Source organism: Adiantum capillus-veneris, chromosome 22, assembly GCF_014529385.1.
Source record: "Adiantum capillus-veneris isolate H3 chromosome 22, ASM1452938v2, whole genome shotgun sequence".
Taxonomy (NCBI): Eukaryota; Viridiplantae; Streptophyta; class Polypodiopsida; order Polypodiales; family Pteridaceae; genus Adiantum; species Adiantum capillus-veneris.
In genome coordinates this window covers 3,837,430-3,856,262 of record NC_140952.1, presented here as the reverse complement: position 1 = coordinate 3,856,262, position 18,833 = coordinate 3,837,430, and the positions used below count along the sequence as shown (strand labels likewise).

Genomic DNA, 18,833 nt, shown 5'->3' with positions numbered 1-18,833 from the left:
TCATTTTTAGACACATATGCCTCTCCTTGTGAGCTCATTGGTGAATAGTTTTGTCTAAGACACTTGAAGATAGAACTCCATTATCATAAAGATTAGACTATGTAAAATTGGGGCAAATCTATCCCAAAATGATACAAGGGTATATTGGGAAAATTTTAATTTTGAGGGCTATTTCAAGAATTTGCATTTTGGTAATTTTCCCCTTTTTCAACAATCTAAATGGGGTAGTTTGCAAAAATTCTTTATAGAGTTTTGGTTTTTCTGCACAAATGAGTCTAAATTTTGAAAGTATCAAATTGAGATTGGTTGTGATGTCTTTGGTGATATTTGTGTAAATGCCAGTAAAGCATCAAATATCAAGATGTATCTATGACTTTTATAAGTTGAAAAGAGAATGACAATGTTGTGGTATCTAGAGAATACCCAATATTGCTACAGCACTTATCAATGGTACATGAGATGAGAGTAAAGGAGAAATTGTGAGGAACAAATTCAGTTCCAATGAGTCTGTTGTGAGCTATGCACCAACCAAGCCTTTTACACATGAAGGTAGCATTATCGGTTGCTTTGCTAAGCCCAAAATGAACCATTTTTGTAAAAGGTTAGTAGCTTTACGGGAGCCATTGAGGAGGTACGTTTACAATTTTATTAAAAAAGCACTCTTTCAACAAGTACATGCATAGGTTCAAATGGAGCGAAGATTCTAGTATACTAACCAAGTCGATCATACAACCAAGTAAGGCTAAAAAATCAAGATGAGGGTTTCTAGGCTGAGCCAAAATATGGTTCAAATCTTTAGCCAATAATCTTCTTATTGTTGAATTACCCAAAATTTTCATATCTCAAGTGCAAACATGTTCCCCAAAGCCATCAAACAATCTACAAAATTTTGCAAATTTATCAAATTTGTAGTCAAGCACAAGACTGTTCCTAAGGAAATTGGTATTGTACTAAATGCTTGATTGGATAATGATAATTCCAACCCACCATCACATTGTTAAGATACTCTCAAAACATTCACAAAAGATAGTTTTGGGAAGAAACCAATCCAAAAAATCATTTTCAAACAAACATTGTACAAAAGTCATTCCTTGAAGGGATAAGCTCTCAAAAGATAAGTTGTGTGTGTGTGTGTGTGTGTGTGTGTGTGTGTGTTTGTTGACGCCTAGAGTCATTCCTTGAAGGGATAAGCTCTCAAAAGAGAAGTTGTGTGTGTGTGTGTGTGTGTGTGTGTGTGTGTGTGTGTGTGTGTGTGTGTGTGTGTGTGACACCTAGAGGAGGATTAAGCCACCATAACCAAGTTAATTAAGGGCAATTGCTCTCTTAATCTCTTCCATATTACAAAATTAAGCTCCATGTCACCCATTTATACTAAATATTACATAGTTTTCATGCTCAATAGCTCTCGATCATGCTACCATAATCAACCTGCCATACCTTTCTCTTTCTCATAGCCTAAAACCATTTATCTCTCTAATATCCTAATCTCTAATATAAAAAGCCTCAAGCTCTCTGATCTCCCATGATGGCATGTTTTGCAATTTATTAAATATCGTCTTTCGCCCCCACGGCCTTAGAATCACCTACAATCAAACCAAACTGATTATGAAGTAGATATCAAATAGGAGCACTCTAGCCTATGCCTCTAGTAGAAATTCTAGCAGGTCCTCTAATTTTCCTAGAGGAAGATCTAGGAGTTAACAAAGATGTAAGAGAGTTGTTGGGCGAAATAAGGGACATAGGTCTTTTTAGAGAAGGTATTGATTCCTCATCAATACAGGGACATAGGTCTTTTTTAGAGAAGGTATTGATTCCTCATCAATACAGGGTTTAAGCAAGTTAGTCTCCAATTTGGAACCCTTATAATTCCCATTGTGGTAAAAAAGGTGCTAGGTTCATTAGACTCGAGCTCTTTAAGAACGTCCAACATCAGGCTTTTGAAATTGTTGAAGGCTATCTCGACAATAACCAATGACTAAGCTTGACGTTCAAGCCAAGAGCAAAAAAGAGAGAGATGAAAGTTGGTTGGTTTATCCGGGAACAAAAGCTCTAAGTAGTTCAAAGCATACCACATTGCATGGTCAAACCAAATAATACTAGATTCACAAGTCGCTTTTGGCTTCAAAAATTTGCAATCAAATTTTAGGAAGAGTCTAAAAACATTGCTAACATATTGCGTATAGTAGCATTTAGTTTGAATGTATAGTTCAAAATTGGATGCACATTTGGAGGGGTTTTGAAAGTTTAAATTGAAAGGAACTTAGATAAGTTTCCCCTTGTCAAGGAATTGCACTCTCTTGAGAACCTTGAGTTCAATGTGATGGCAAGGTTTGGCTTTCCATATTTATTTAACTCTTTGAACAAGTTGAGGCTTAGCTTACTCTCAATCTCTCAGAGTAGTATCAACCAAACCAAAAAGACTTCTTATTTTTTTTATTTATTTTTAATCATCCAAGAGGAGTGAGCAATAGTTTCCCATCCCTTATTCTGAAAACATTTTGTATTTGTTAAGATGGCATACATAGAGAGAAGATAAAAAACTATTTATAAACGAAGGACCTTTGAGTAGATGTATGCCCATGGTTGCAAAATAGGCTTGCAACCAGGCATTGCTGACAGCGTCAGTGTCAATAACCAAAGCACAAACAATTATGTTTGAGCTAGTCAAGATTACCCAAATTTTCCTCTTGGGTGTTACATGAGAGAAGCGATACCCAAGATCCATATTTTATCATAGTTTGTTTAAAGTTATCATCAAAAAAACAATCTAGTTTTTAGATTGCAGAATCATTAGTTTTAATCCATCACAAAATAACTAAGGCCGAGGGTAACAAATCAAGGTCCAAGCCAACAAGTATATAATCAGATGGATCAAACAAGACAGCAAGCATGCCTAGGTTCTTCGAAAATTGATATTTCTTGAAGAAAAAATAGCATGATTGTATTTAATGCTAAGTATAGGCCATCAAATTGTATTTAATGCTAAGTATAGGCCACCAAATTTTTAATAAAAGAGTAGGCAACAATAAATGTCTAGAAGGTTAGACACAAGAAACCATTTGCTCAATTTTCCTTGATCTATATGATCCCCATCTTTACATACAAAAGGAAATTTTTGAAAGTGTAGTAACACCAAGAGCCAAGCAAAAGACAGTCATCACACAATCAAAAGGTTTAGTATGAACCCAAAGTAGACCTCATCTTCAAAACATCCCTATCTTCCATAGAATGCCAAAACCAAGGGATTAAAATCAGGTCAAAGACCATTATATTGGTTTAGAGGGCACTATTAATGTCTAGGAAAACAAAGAGCACAACATTAGGCCCAAGGCCAACATCAAAGATCAAAAGGTTCAGAAAAAATCCATAAGCAGCCCCATATCCCATAGCAAGCCATAGCCAAGGGCTCATAACCACATCAAAGTCACAGAATACAAAGCAAGCAAATACAAGTTCCCAAGCACTCTCAAATCTTTAAACATTAAAAGATACAACAACATACCATTTCAATTAGAAGGTCTAGTAAAAAGGGTAAGCGGCCATAAGTCTTAACATACCCAAAAGGTTTTAGGAAAAGTTAAAAAGTCCATTGCAATCAAAATCTTGGCTTAAAAATTCTCCAAGTTTCAAGAATGCATGTGATTTCCCTACATGCTTTGGCTTGCGTGTATCCAAGAAGATCTTTGAACTGCCAATTTCCATGACAATAACCCAAAAGTTATATGCTATAAAAGTACTCCAAATGATCTCAAATGCTACGAAATATCATAGAGAGGAGGAGGATGTCTTGGCTTACAAGCTTCAGCCTCTATTTAAGATTCATGGATCAAATCTTGAGTACGGTTGTATCCAAGAAGCTTTCCCAAAATTTTATATTCTTGAAAATGGGCATAACTAAGGGCTTAACATTAGGTAGAAGACAATTCAAAACCAAAAGGAGCAAGAAAAAAAGATTAGACCAACCTATTCTACCTTAGTATTCCATAACGAAGTGCCAGAACTAGATTAGAATCAAAAAGTATAAGCCCAATCAAGAGCTTAGCATTAGGTCAAAGATGGTCTCAAAGAACAATAAAAACCACTAAGCATCCCCATCTTTCTTAGTCTTACCATTCCCAAGCAGTTCTAAGCAACCCCAAAGAGAAAAGTAAAAACCATTAAGTCAATGTTTACTGCTAGGTTTGAGGTTTTAAGACCACCACAACTCATAATGAACGTTTGAAAATTCACAATCATCAAAGTCAAAACACCCAAAATCATCAAATTTTACCAATCTAATTTGCAAAATCATGACCATATAACCAAGAGTTTAGGTCAATTTTCTTAAGTACTCTCAAAAAAAGATATCCACTTAACACAACCCTACATTTTGTTTAAGAAAACCAACAAGAAAGGATTAGAACCTAAATTCTAAAATTTGATAAATCCCAACTTTATCAAATCTTGAAATGTTTTAACAACTCATAGTAAAGAATGTAAAAGCCATGTGTTGTTACAAAAAATAAAAATATAAGTCAACTTGGGAAGAGGCAAAAGGCCCACCAAATACACTCTCTTACTCAAGTGCAAGTACAAATTTTGAATGAGAGAGAAAACAATAGACAAGGCTAAGTGAGGGTGAGAAATTTACACCTATACATAGAGATTGAAGGCTATCGAGTGGATGACTACTCCTCTCCATGCCTAATCCAACATGTCGTAATATGAAGTAATCTCCAATCCCCGGTGTAATTGAATAAGGCCTATTTAAGCAATCACATGGTGCCATGTCCACAATGTAAATCACCAAAGGAGAGGATAGATTCAAAATAGGGGGGTGGGGTCTATGTTTACCATACTTGAAGCAGTAGTCCATAGCCAACAAGGGGACAATACAATAGCTTGAGATGCGCAAAGGAAATGATGTCATACCATGCAAAAGACCAAGCAGATAACCAAAGAGGCAAGCAACAATTAGTGCTCCTAAGGAGGATGCACAATTAATGCCCCTCCTCCATACCAAAGTCCATTAACAACCAAAGCCAATACAAGGCCAATTCCCACTTAGGTTCAACAACCACCAAGGGACCCACTAAATGTCGCTTAGGATTAAATAGTTCCATAGGAGAGGGTTTCCTCACTTTGTTTAAAGTTTTCATTTTAGTCAAGCCCTGGTTCTCACCAACATATGAAATGCTAGGTCCGGGTTTAAAAAACAAGTTTGACGAGAAGCTTCCCAAAGACAAGGAACTCCCTAATTATCTATGAGAAGGCCAGGTCTAAATAAGGTTTTGTGCATGAAAATGCAAGTACTGTTTCAAGGTACAAATAGGTTGCTAAATGTAGAGCTACATGTGTGTGTGTGTGTGTGTGTGTGTGTGTAAATTTTTATTTTATTTTTTTGAAGGGGGGGGGGGGGGTGTTTTAACAAAATGAGTTGAAAGGTATTTACCAAAGGTAAGGTAGTTTCTTAAGGCAAAGTACTTTACTCATGCAATCCCATTAGAAAGGAAAGGTCAGGTTAAGATTGGGGGAACTAGCTCTAATACTGTGTGTGTGTGTGTGTGTGTGTGTGTGTGTGTGTGTGTGTGTGTGTGTGTGTGTGTGAGAGAGAGAGAGAGAGAGAGAGAGAGAGACCCAAAAAAAAAAAAAAATGTAAATTTGTGAGCACGGCGTCGGGGGGGGGGGGGGGGGGGGGGGGGGGGGGGGGGGTTGAACATGGATGTGTACTTTGCATGCCTAAAGAGAACCTGCTGGCATTATAAATATAAGGGGCAGTAATAGGAATATGAATTATTTATTAAAAAAAATTTACCTCATGTTATCAAAAATAAATTAACATTCAACTATGTAAGTGATGCTTGGCGTATCAGCGTTATAATAATTTGATCACAGTTGAATTTTGAACTAATGCATTATGAGCTCTTGAATGCTTAGTGATTAGCCTAGAGTTGAGAACTTTTGAAGAAGCTCATCTTAAGATTTTAGTGGTTCCATCAGAGGAACACTAAAAAGGTGTCCAAAGACCTTATGTGTACTTTTTAGAACCTATTGTCAAAAATGACACCTCACATAAAAGGTGTTGAGTATTGAGCCTTGATAGCACTCTTCTCCATTTAGTGTCTTTGAAAGGTTCTTGGGGGGTTCTGCTGAGCTTTTTGATGCATGTAACTTCCATAGGAGGCCCACGCATTATCACCCTCCGGTTCAACTTTGTGATGGGTATTCACAGAGCTATGCACCGTTCTTAGCATCCATAATAAACAACCCACAATCACAGCTATAGAAGCAGTAAGAATACTAAAATTTACAAGAACTACATTGGCATAGGGTGCTAAGTCATGTTCAATCCACGCTTGGATCACTTTATTGCGTGTTGATGGACTCAGAATCACACCCTTGGCAATTTCATGATTAGAACCAGGAGACTGTGCGCCTTCACTTGCAGATGATTGAGCTTTATCCAAGTGCTTCCGAGCCGCTTTGTAGGCAGCATATCTGAAACCAAACATGTACTTTGGACCTGGCCACAGACATCTATGAGACCAGAAAGACCAGGAAACCCACATATGATGAAACGTCCTGTCGCAATCCTGTCATTGCCAACACAAAAGATTACACTAGGAAATGACTGCCACAAAGCTGACTAGGCAAAACAAGCCTGAAAGAGCTTTGATAAGTGCAAAATTTTAATGCACATGCATTTTTCATAGGACCTTATACACTGCTATGCTCCAAAGATAGCCAGATTATAGAGCTCGATTTCCACACCCCGAGAGCAAAGGAGAGTGCCAACATGGTGGACCAAGAACTCAGGAAAGTTGGAATGCTTAAAGCACTCAACCACTTTGAGACAAAGGGCACACAACATTCCAAGCAGGACTTGTAAGAACCCTCAGTTGATTACTAATAACCAACACAAATCCTTTCAATCTGAGATCAAAGAGCACTTAGCCCTCCTACATTGCGGCATACTAACCCACCAACACAACTAGGGCTTCCCAGGATCAAGCATTACAGATCACCAAAGATTCTTGAAGATGATTTTGAACGGTATCTTTAGCACACATAAGCAAGCCACGTGCATACAAGCAGTCAGCTTTTAACAGGTAGCTATAAAAGTCAAACTATAATCCAAACCTGCATACGAAGTTCTTTGAATGCATCCATGAGGGGATCATAGCAAAAAGCAGCCATGAGAGCTGTATTCTTCTTGAGAATGTGGGCAAGAAAATCCTCAATGCTGTGTACCAACTCCTTTCTTTTTTCTTCGACAGCTGTCATAGAAGCGTAGTCGCTAGTCATGGTATTATATTCCTGTAAAAGCCGCTTAGCAATTTCCTCTGCCTGCAAAATAGGTTGGCAAGGGAATTCTTTCCTGTAAGGAGCATGAACACTCCATGCGGTACAAAGCATGATAGATCCTCTACACAGTGCAGCCATGGAGACAAATCGCAACAGCTATGCATTTATGCTGTAGCCGAAGTTTGCAAAAACTGAGTTTATACCTGCTTACCTTCTCTGAAATGGTTTCATCATTATCGGGAAATGGTGTAATATTTGAGACATCAGTTTTGTACTGAAGAACCAAGGAAGCCATGCATTTTTCACAGAATGCTCTAATAAGCATGTTATTATAAGCCTGCCATTGAAATATATCTACATTAAATATCAGAGTTTTACAGAAGACATATAATAAATAGAGAGACAGTGAAAAGAGAAACCTGGATTTCAGCATAGCGCTGTTTGAGCCATTGCAAGCACTGAAAGTGATGAAAATCATAAAGGTCATCACCAGATCCCATCCATGGTAATGCATCCTTCACACTTTTCTCATAGGCTAGACCAGCCACCTTTACATTCAGTGCATGAATTTCTTCAAGCTTCTTTGGTGGCAGGGGCTTTCCATCTGTTCCTTTTAAACTCTCTTCGACAGTGGATGGTATTTGATCTCCAGTTTGGACATCAATTGCATGAGTTCGCGCTAAAAATCCATGTTCATACTCACCTCGGAACAAACCTTTTGCTGCAGAAAAGATGGCAGAGATTTTTTCCATATTGATGCGTGCCATTTTCTCACATCTAACTTGAATCTCTTCTTGCATTTTGGTGCATGCTTCACGGTACAAATGACTTGCTTTGTGAGGACCAACAAGAGCTTCATATCTGTAGAGCCAAAACAAAACTTCACCTCTGACCAGGTTCCAATCCTTGGCATAATCCACCAAAAAAATCCTAAATCATTGTCAAGTACAATCCCTTTTTTTTTGACAAAATAAATTCTCCTATTAGCCGAAAAACCACCCATCAGGGAAAAAGTTTTGTTACGAGAATAGCCAAAGCTGCAACAAACGTTTCAATAAGAGCATACCCAAGGAGAGCATCGTGAATAATGCTGCTGCACACCTGTTGCAAACTAGAATCCGCCATAGGCAGCTTTAGCTCCTGAACTTTTTTCCCGGCAGCACCATAGAGACCTTCTCCCAATCGAACAAGAACCTCCTTGACTTTCCGATCATTCTGTTCCCTGCCCATCAAAGCAAACCCTTGTCACCAGTTGCAGACCACCACATTTTCTTTGTGCCGCCGGTTTGTTTTCTAAACTGACCTGAACAAAGGTTTCATATTGTTGAGTTTTATACCCAGTTGTGCTTCGCAGCTCAATGATACCAAGTGGGATGGCACACCAACACAGCGCCGTTTGCAATATGCAATGGCCCGAGACTCTGATGGCACACACCCAGTTACTAGAAAAATTGAAAACGTAAATGTAAAAAATTAGCCACTTGCGAGTTATGTAACCTTATGTTGAACACTATCCTTAGGAAATGCAGAAATTCTTTGATATATATTTTCAGAAAGATATAACGACAACAATGGATTTTCTTGATAAGAATACTCTTCATGCTATGTGTGTGCGGGTGGGAGCCAATGTTGGTATCTAGTTCTATTCTCACTATTATTGGGGTACTAAGACAGTAGTGTGGATGTCTTTCCATGAGGTTGCACTAATCCGCTAATCTTTGAAAAAAAATCCCTCTAGTATTTGAGTGTATGTTGTAGCATTTCCCAAGGCCGCTACTCTCACTCAAGGAATTGTAAGACCTGCCAGTGCCTGCACCTTGAGCGTAAGAAATGCAAATATTGTATACCGGGGGTACAATTGTGGTGCGCCTACGAGAGGGTACTTGACTTGGTGTGCACGCGCGACTACCTTGACATTAAGAAATCCTAGCATGGGTATTTGCAGTCATAACTTCTTCGACATGACAAATCGCACCATTGAAGACATGCATTGGAAACATGAAGATGTTGATTGTGAGTATCAGGATTTGCTAGCGGCCTATGACGACAAAGGAAGGTGCCATCCAGATAAGCCTATTAGCTTTGGAGTCTTGGCAATGTTTGCACAACCATCTCTCCCATCTGCTTGGAGGATTCCATCATTCTAAGAGACGCATTGTGCATCGTCATCGATCTGTACACATCTTTGGCAACATCAGGTCCATACCATCTACATCTTCTTAGCAATCGGTAGCCATCAATTCGGAGGCAAAGGGTTCCAATTTGAGCAGCCACCGCAAGAGTTTGAAGACACCGCGAGCTTGCATTCGCAGTCACATCAGTTGCCGAGACGAGAATTCATCTAGAGCTTCCATCATACAGCAATCTAGTCGAAGCCCCAAGAGGAGCCTCCATCTTTGAGGAGTTATTTGGCAGTCTCATGAGACATCATAAAGAGGACTTGTCATGGTTCGTGGCCATTCCAAAGGACATACCCATCTTCGTCTCCCATTCGGTGTTGCTCTCGCCAATCTTCCCTTGCAGGGGCAACATAGGCTAGCCGGTAACATTCGTGGGCATCGGCGTTTGCATAGCCAGCCATTCGCTCTGACAGACACTCCAGACACGGCTCTCTCGAGGTCACTCCGATGCGGATTACTCCCCATCCAAGCCTGCCTCGAAGATTGCGAGATTGGCTACGATGGTAGATCATATGCTCTCCTAGTCCTCATCCTGTCAATAGCTTTCTTTACCATCTCAGCAGTAAAGAAAATGCATGTCTCTGGACATGGTATTGGGGGGTCTGGTAGGGGCAGCTATCCCGGAACTGTGTAAAGAGATACTGCGTACTTACCCCAAGTCTTAGTGGATGTGATAGCCGGTGGAGGCAAGGTGGAAAGGTACGTAGTGTACGGCATGTTTTAGGTACATAGGGAACGTACTACCGTACTAAACCATCTTTCAGGTACGTAACAAGTACGTACCATTTGTAAAAAACCGATTTTTTATTGAAAAACCCATAGACTCATAAACAAATTCACATTACAATGCTCAAATTACCGGTCCCCTTGACTCGCATTATGGTACTAGTGTGTTGGACCCCACAATACTTGCATTGGCATAAGCGTGTGCCAGAACCTTGTTGCGGTCGTGATTGTCTGTGGTACAAGTCTCTATGTGATTGTCTGTGAAGTTCTCTGCAGAAACTTGCTCTCTGGAAATAGTAAGGTAAAGTAACCGTTAGCACACACTTCAATTTGCTCTCTAGACCACACAAAAGGCCCAAAGGGCTCGCGTTATTTGTTCGCCACGATGCACGCTGAATTCGCCCAAATTTATCCCATGCCACCGTACAGAACCATACGGTACCGTACAGAAAGGTACCGTATGTACGTATGCATGCAACCTTGGGTGGAGGGGAGTGGAGTGCTCATGAAAGAATCTCCATGCCTCACCTGAGTCCTAACTCAAAAATAGCTTATACAACTCCTCCTCTAGCTGAGCGAGATAAGCCCCCTTCTTCCGTCGCACAAGCCGTCGAAAGAAAATCTATGACTGTCTATGAGTAATGACTCCCAAAAACACCTCTCCCTGAAGTGTGGCTCTCGTCTCTCTGCACTCCTCATCATACCAACTGTTTTGAGGCATGCTCCCAGAACGGCGTCTGCGCTCAGGCTGGCTGTGTGGATATGCCTCTGCTGCTGCATCATGTAATGTCTATGTCAGTATCTGGGTAAGCTACTCTAATGGAAGTCTTGGCTCCTCAGTAGCTAAGCGTCTGTATATGCCATCTATGCAGACAGAATCAGTCTCTGTTGTGAAACTGTATTGAGTATGTGTGGATGTTTGTGCCAATCAAGTTGTGTTGAACTGATAAGAGACAATAAACGTGAGAAGGGCATGATCTACTGCTACCCCGATAGGCATGGGCCCGACTGTAAAATCCTGAATAGAGGGTATAAAACTGGGCCAAGCCAAAACATAATCCATTGTGCTACCCCCGTGTCTGTGAGGAAAACAAGTGAACCCACTCGATGCTGGAAATCTCTGTAGACTATTCAAAATGGCCAGTGCATGTGCAGTCCCCATGTCTATAAAATAGCCCATAACCAATGTGCTCCTCATCCTACAAACACCTGGCCAAACCCATATCATTGACATCCAATTCTCTCAACATCTCCTCTGAGGGATTGTAGAAGACTGTCTGAGAGTGGCCTGTCCTGGCATTAAAGTCCCCTTGCTGCTAGTTTTAGGCTTGTCCCATAGGTCTCGCACCTTCATCCGGTGCTTCTTTCCAGAATCAATTCTCTCCCCCCTCGGTAAAAAGCAATTTTTACTTAATCTCTGGTTGCCTTAATCTCCAGCATCTTCTCTTGCATGTGCGCTATTTGTGCTAGGGTGAGATAATCCCCAAGAAAATCCCGTTCTTCTTGAGTGCTGGTCCAAAACTCCTTCCTAGCCTCCCAAGTAGGAAAGCGTATAATGAGCGCTCTTTCTTTGGAGCTACCTATCCCACCCTTCCCTTTCTTCCCCACTCTCCAAGCCCCTATGTGAGTAGGCTCGGGGATGTTCATTTGTTTCAGAAGTTCCTTAATTTCTTCTTCCACATTGTTTGTGTCCTTGAGGCCACTGACACGTACATGAAGAGCTCTCATCTTCCTCTTTTGCTCCTCCTCCAAGGTCAAGTTAGTGATGGTGGATGGGGGGGGTGATAGTAGACATTCCACCTTTTCCTTTCTTTGCAGTCTCAATCCACTTCTCTGCTTCATCCGCCTTCTTCCCGTGTTTTTTGTTGCTCCTCCTCCTTACGAGTTTTTACCTGTTCTTTGATATTGTTTAATTCCTCGATATTGTTCAATTCCTCGATCATTGTGGGCTGGTCATCTTTATCTTTTTCTGATTTACTTTTACACTCTGCAAACTCTCTCTTGAGCTTCAATCAAGGCATCCTTTTCATTTATATGCTTCGCAATCTCTGATTTCCAAACCGCAAACGTGGTGATTGTTGCATCCAAATCCTTTCTCCAAGGACCTATGCTACCTCTATCTCTGCTCTCATCCTGTTCTGCATTTCTGTTGTCAGTTCGTTATACAACTGGACTTTGCATGCCTCCTTGGCTTTGACAAGTTCTTTTTCCCTGTCTGCTCTCATGAGATTGAGTTCAACCCAAATCATTATCTGAACCTTTTCATACATGGTTTCATCCTTGATCTTGCTGAGCTTGCCTGCTCTCTCATATTCATATATATATATATATATATATATATATATATATATATATATATATATATATATATATATATATATATATATAGATAGAGAGAGAGAGAGAGAGAGAGAGAGAGATCTGGGAAAGGCTCTCCATGTTGTTAACAAGCTGCTCATACAAGTGACCAAGGGTGGTTCGGCATAGATCTGACATGCCAACTGGATAGACCTGAGGTACACACAATTGCGACTGCTACTGACACTGCCAACTGATCTTGCACACGAGACCTCTAGCAATAACTGGGAAACCATTGAGCAAGCACGACGACGGCATGAATAGATCTCCTCCTAGCAAAGGTAGGAATGCTCTGAGGATCACGGGATCTAGCATTGCCTCTCCCGGCACATGGGAAAAGACTGCAACGAGGGTGTGGAAGGGCGATCGCATGCCTGACTGGCTGCCCCTCATGCTCCACACATCTCCGACCTGTGCTCAAGGCTGGCTGCTCAAAAGCGTTGGGTTGATCCACAGCAAAACACTGGGCTGGACCTCAGCAAAACGCTAGCTGATCTGCAGCAAAACGCTGGAGCTGCCGGCTGCCGATCTCTATCTGCTGCCCACTAGGGCACCCAAGGGAGGGCGCCCCCCTTTGGGGCTGGTCTGCAATGCCTGAGAGTTAACTCCCCCTCCCCCTCCTTTGTTCACATATATAGGCCAAATCTCAGCTTGCCCGACCCACATGCCAAACCCTCACGACCCAGCAAAATAGAGGAAAATTTCTGGGAAGCGGGGGAAAAATCCTCCATGCATCAAGAGCTAGCATGGCCATGGAACCAAACCAAAAGCCAAGGCTAAACATGGCTAGACACAACCCGACATGAAAAAACAACCTCACACTCGCCTGGCACAGCCACAAAACAGTCCTTGCTCCCTAACACACTGTCCCTGGGAGAAACTAGGACCAACTGGACGAATCCAGAGAGATCATGAACTCTAGCAGGCAAATGGTTGCAATTTACACCACTTCCTGAGGAGAGTCAAAGCATCGTGCTATGCGGTATGAGGGGGGTACAGAGCATGTGTCCGGACATCGTCGAGGCTCTACCAGCATAGTGGCACACGCCTCTCGAGGCGGCGGCTCCCAGCTAGATGGGAGCCCTCACTCGCCTTGAGGTCTTCATCGCAGTTCGGGTGTAACAAACTGTTGACGTGTCGAAACCCTAATTCTGCCGAAACCCTAACCATAAAATCAAAAACCCTGATTCTGTCCAAAACCCTAATTCTGCTGAAACCCTAATCCTAAAATCAAAAACCCTAATTCTGCCCGAATCCCTAATTCTGTTGAAACCCTAACCCTAAAATCAAAAACCCTAATTCTGCCCGAAACCCTAGCCCTAAAATCAGAAACCCTAACCCTAACCTAACCTTGATTTGCTGACGTGGCGGGTTGACACGTGGCCTGCTGTACGACCACCAGCGCGATTTACAAAAAGCTGGCAGCTTTTGGCATTGCTTTTTGGACCAGGAGCTTTTGAGTTTTGAAGGCTTTTCACTGTAATTGCTTTTTAGGCCAAGGGCCTTTAAATATGAGGTTAGGGCTCATTCTCTGGCATGCTTCTTGGAGAAGGTGCAGAGTCTGGAGTACCGGCTTGTACTGTGTTGATGCAATATAAAGAAATACCGAAAGGGGCGCCAAGGTTTGGGGCAAATACTCTCTGGGGTGGAATTCCGCCATTCCGTGTCACGTGTCGTCTCTCTCTATTTCATTTCAGTTGCTATTTGAAGTGCTTAAAGTTGTTCAGTCTGTTCTTTTCTATTGGCACGTGGTGCCCGTCTTGTGACATAGGGCCTGCTCAGACTCAGACCTTTGCATGTTTTTGAGGTTCGGCAAAAGGGTCGCCTCCACAAAGTTACTATTGAGGCACCAGAGGTAGCAAAGTATTGTTTCCAACTAATTCGAGTTATCAGCATCAGAGAGAGGATTTGTGTGCTTGATCCTGACCCGGCAGATCTTGAGACTGGACATTGGAGGCTTTGGGCTTGGGAGAGTCGCCCTTTGGCGTGAGTGCAGTGGGACCTTGGGGAGTGGTTTTGGAGGGAGTCTTTTGCTTCAGCTGATCACCCAGGGATCCCTTTCTTCCAATACACAGCACGATTGGGGCATCTCTGGCTGCTCGGAGAGAGGCCCGCCCTGCTGCAGCAGGTCACTGGCAAGAGGAGGGTCTTACAGCTGAGTTCCTGACAAACTTATGGGAGCGCTTGTGGGATAGCAGACATCCGAGGAGAGTCACCATGTTCTAGTGGCTAGTAGCCCATTGAGCTACTGCAGTTGGAAGTTGGTTAGTCAACAGTGGCCACCCGGCGGGCTGTGCCGCCCACTTCAATCACAGAGGCATTGTCTATTGGACTGCCCCATGGCGCAGCAGGTTTGGCTTCGGATTCTACGGCTGATACCAGCCTTGTCGTCAGCTAGGCAGTACACTTGGGGTGTTGCTACTTGGTCCACCCCCACGGATCCAGCACTTCGTTTTGAGCTGTCCTCAGCTAGCAAGATGATTGTGATACAAGAGGGCCGGCCTACACTCCAGCCTGCCATAGAGCTTACGCCTCACGAGTGGGGCACTGATAGAGAGCTTTGTTGTTATCTGCAGCCTGACTCTGGTTCATATGGAGAGCCCGTTGCTTCCGCATCTTTGAGGCCCGCCCCATCCCACCGATGGAGACTGTATGAGATATATGGCTCGAGCTGATCCATACATTTCGGGTCAGTTCGAGAGGCTGCAAGGTAGCTCTGATCTTATGCGAGAGCGCCGCGAGGCATTCCTATGGTTTTGGCGTCCAGGGCCTTTCTAGACCATGGTCCACGGGGCTCCTAGATGACACTACTGGCCACCTGCGTGGTTGTTTCCTCCTCTCATATCCTGATTTAGCCATCATTGTACACATCTCACTTTTTCATTGGGAGTTTCCCCTCATGCTGATGTAGCCCCCTCTTGTCGGGGCAGTTTGTAGCCCGCTGGGCAGTTTTATTAACTAGTAGGAGGACCTTTTTCTTGGGGGAAAAAAACCTTCAAATATCTCTGATCCTCAAACCACATGATTCATCGTAGTGACCCAAAAGAAAGGAAAAAAAAAGCAAGGGTGCCTGAATCTTATTAAATTTGGAGCCTGGGAGATCTAAAAGAGTGAAAACCAAGTGTAAACTTGGATGGTTTTGTTAAGGCTTTTGACTAAAACCAGAAAATATTTCGTATTTGGCCATGGCTTCGTAGTTTCAAGGTGTTTTATCAATAGAAGATATTTCCAAAAAGGGGAATCTCCTACAAGATTGGAGAGTGTTATGCAAGAGTAGGTGATGAGAGATTAAGGATTGGATGAGAAAAATTGGATTTATGAGTAAGAGCATTCAAGGCTGAGCATTATGGCACTAACGTGAATACAAGCAAACTTAAGTAGAAGCATGCTAACCTGCAGCAGTCATTACTGCCTCCAGCTCTTCAGCAGTTAACGCAGAAGTAGCGAGATGAGACATTGATGCCACCTCATTGCTATCTCCATGTAATATTTTCCCTCTTTGTGACGAAACTATTGCATCAATCATCGAAACTTCATGCATGCACTTTTGGAAGTACTCTACACCTCCTGCAAATGCACCTTCAACAACTATATCCATAAGAACATCTTTGAGTTTCCTATCTGCTTGCAGAGGAAAGTCTTCATTAACATAGTGGACCAGAAGGGGTAACATGGCAGCAATGGATTTTCCCGTAAGCTTTCCACCTCCTTTGGTTGTAAGATTTCCAAAAACACCAGCACGCAGCTTGTCAAGGTCAGAGACATACCCAGGGTGTAGCCTGGAATAAAGTTCTTCATCAGCAGCGAGTACCTTACTGCCATATTGCTCACGCAGTGAATTCAGGTCTGTAGGAGTGCGAAGAGAATAGCAAGAAATTCCTGCTGTGAACAGTGTATCAAGAGTTCTATCTCCTGTATGAGAAAAAGCAGAAAGATATCTCTGGAGATAGTCCATGGGAGTGTGGGAAGAATCCAAATCTATATCAAAGCCTTGAACCACCCAAGTTAAAGGGGGGAAATCCAGTGTCCTTAGAAGTAATGATGGATCCACAGTTGTTGACATAAAAGGCTGATCTGTTACAAAGAAAAACAGCATATGAATTGCTGCTTTCTGGCTTCATGAAAATAATATAACAACAAAACAAGCGGTCACACGAATGATTAATGTACAACAACACTCTAACCAAGCTCCTTAAGTACTTGACACAACTGTAGCAGCTGTCCAACAGGAACAATTGACCACAGTCTGCTAACACCAACCAATGCATGAACATCAACACACCTGAAGCGATGTCTCCTGAATGAAGCCAATTTTGAAGGTTGAATACTTGTGCTTGTTTGGCAAGGTCAGCAAGGGCGCTCACGGATTGAGTATCTCCTACAGATGTGACCAAACTTGAGATCAAACAATGATGTGCATTGTGAGCACAGATTGACTATCTTCGATAGATGTGAACAGACTTGAGATCAAACAATGATTAACTAAAAAAACAACATTAAGTTCAGAAAAATGTATATGCTCATTACCGAGTGTTCTGAGAGTATTATATACAAGATGAGAGCTTAACAGGGTAGCAACTGCAAAAATTCTTGCATCATATAGCCGGGTAGCCCTTTCCCCATAAAATCCCTCTGTATCAAGTAAAACCACCTGCGAATCATCCTTTCCTTTTAATCTTTCTTTGGAGATGATCCGTATCCACATTCCTCTTGTTTCAGGCTCAGGCTTAACACCGACAGGAAAACCATGAGTGGAATTGAGTAGCACATTTAGTAGAAAGGATTTACCGCTGCACAAGACACCCAGCTTTCATGAAAGGGAACCCCATAAATCCAAATCAACAAATGATTATTAGAACAGAATCTTACCAATGATAAGGTCCAACAATCCCCACAATGGATATGGGGTCTTCTATGAGAGCCAATTTTGCTAACACAATCTCACTAAGTTCTAAGCGATCGTGCCCCTTGCCAGGCCGCAAGAGCTGCATTGCATCTTCACTCACAGTTCCACTTAAGGACAACATATCAAAGGATCGCCTTGCTGCATTGAAACCCTCCTCATCGGGTATATTCAGTAAAATAGGATCATTTGCAGCAGTATGAGAGAACAATGCAGCCAATGTACTAACAACCAGTACAGTATTCAGTATCTTGCCATAAAATTGGGCTGCTGTCATCGTGATCACCTGCATGTATAATACGATGAGAACAACCCAAAAGATAAAATTCTGCTTGTACTACAATGATATATATGCGATAAAAAAAATCGATATATCAAGCACGTAGTTGAAAATAAGAGCTACCCAACACTTGAGGGGCTGAAATCTTTTCTAAACAACAAGTTGAACCTTCGCTTTAATATAAACTATTCATAATGCCACCATTAGTGTATCCTCAAAAGTTGGAAGCCTTGAATCAAACCATGTGACCTAATGTTTCTTGTCAGAAGCATCCACTATGCAACATACAGCCATGACCTCATGTTTCTTATCAGAAGCATCCATTATGCAACATACATCCATACAAGAAACTACATGATATGCATCTGATTCGTCCATCTAGCTGGCAAGTTAAAATGATTAGAAATTGTCCGTCGCACAAAATAAAAAGAGCCATAAGTTATAACACTTCATACTGAGCTACAGACTAAGATGCTCTCAACCTTTCCACTTCCTAATCCTTGCCTTCTTTTACCGCAAAAGCACCCAACGACCTTTTTTTTTAATTTTATGCCTCCGCCTTTAAAATCAGCGGTGCCATTGGTATTGAGGGTGCTATCCGTCCAGAGAGGCGTGTGGAAACAGTCATATGCGCCATTTTTGTGCCAGTGGCTGAAGGCTTGAACCATGTACACTCTGCATCTAATTGCACAATATCAGTCCAAATAACCCAATACTATTTTGTGCGACTACAATCACTTCCGCTCACTCTATAAACTTCAGCAAGCAACTCTTTCATGAGGGGCTTCCCACATCATGAATCCATCCTCTCTCTCTTCTTGTTGGGCACAAACAGTCGCTACAAAGAGTATGTAGCAACTCAGACTTCAGTCCAAATAGCTGTCAAAGTGGTGGATGTAGGGGAAGACTATGAGCTCAGAATGTGGGCACAATAAGCTGCTTCACACGGTCCAGGGAGTGATGCTGCAGATCGTAGTAAAAACTACATGCCAGGACTTGCTAGAAATTGAGACTAGCACATTTCGAAGAGTACCAGCAAAGGCCAAGATTTCCAGTTGTGTCATGAAGAGCCAGTGACACAGTAACATCACATATGTTATTG

The 18,833-nt window shown here is 42.0% G+C and overlaps 1 protein-coding gene across 3 annotated transcripts in view; it reads right to left on the bottom strand.

Moving 5' to 3' along the window:
• Nucleotides 1-5,800: 5,800 nt before the first annotated feature.
• LOC147428858 (uncharacterized) overlaps nt 5,801-18,833 on the bottom strand; it is a 49,782-nt gene continuing 36,749 nt past the window's right edge. For 2 of the 3 annotated variants that reach the window (XM_086495226.1, XM_086495225.1), the window contains exons 2-11: nt 17,418-17,737; nt 17,076-17,338; nt 16,831-16,926; nt 15,942-16,622; nt 8,588-8,726; nt 8,351-8,506; nt 7,704-8,145; nt 7,496-7,621; nt 7,120-7,326; nt 5,801-6,572 (exon numbers count right to left, since the gene is read on the bottom strand). In XM_086495226.1, the coding sequence (XP_086351352.1) occupies nt 6,096-6,572; nt 7,120-7,326; nt 7,496-7,621; nt 7,704-8,145; nt 8,351-8,506; nt 8,588-8,726; nt 15,942-16,622; nt 16,831-16,926; nt 17,076-17,338; nt 17,418-17,728 (2,898 nt within the window). In that variant the 5' untranslated portion in view covers nt 17,729-17,737 and the 3' untranslated portion in view covers nt 5,801-6,095. Of the gene's footprint in view, nt 6,573-7,119; nt 7,327-7,495; nt 7,622-7,703; nt 8,146-8,350; nt 8,507-8,587; nt 8,727-15,941; nt 16,623-16,830; nt 16,927-17,075; nt 17,339-17,417; nt 17,744-18,833 lie in introns of those variants that run through there. The other variant, XM_086495227.1, reaches the window with a different exon arrangement.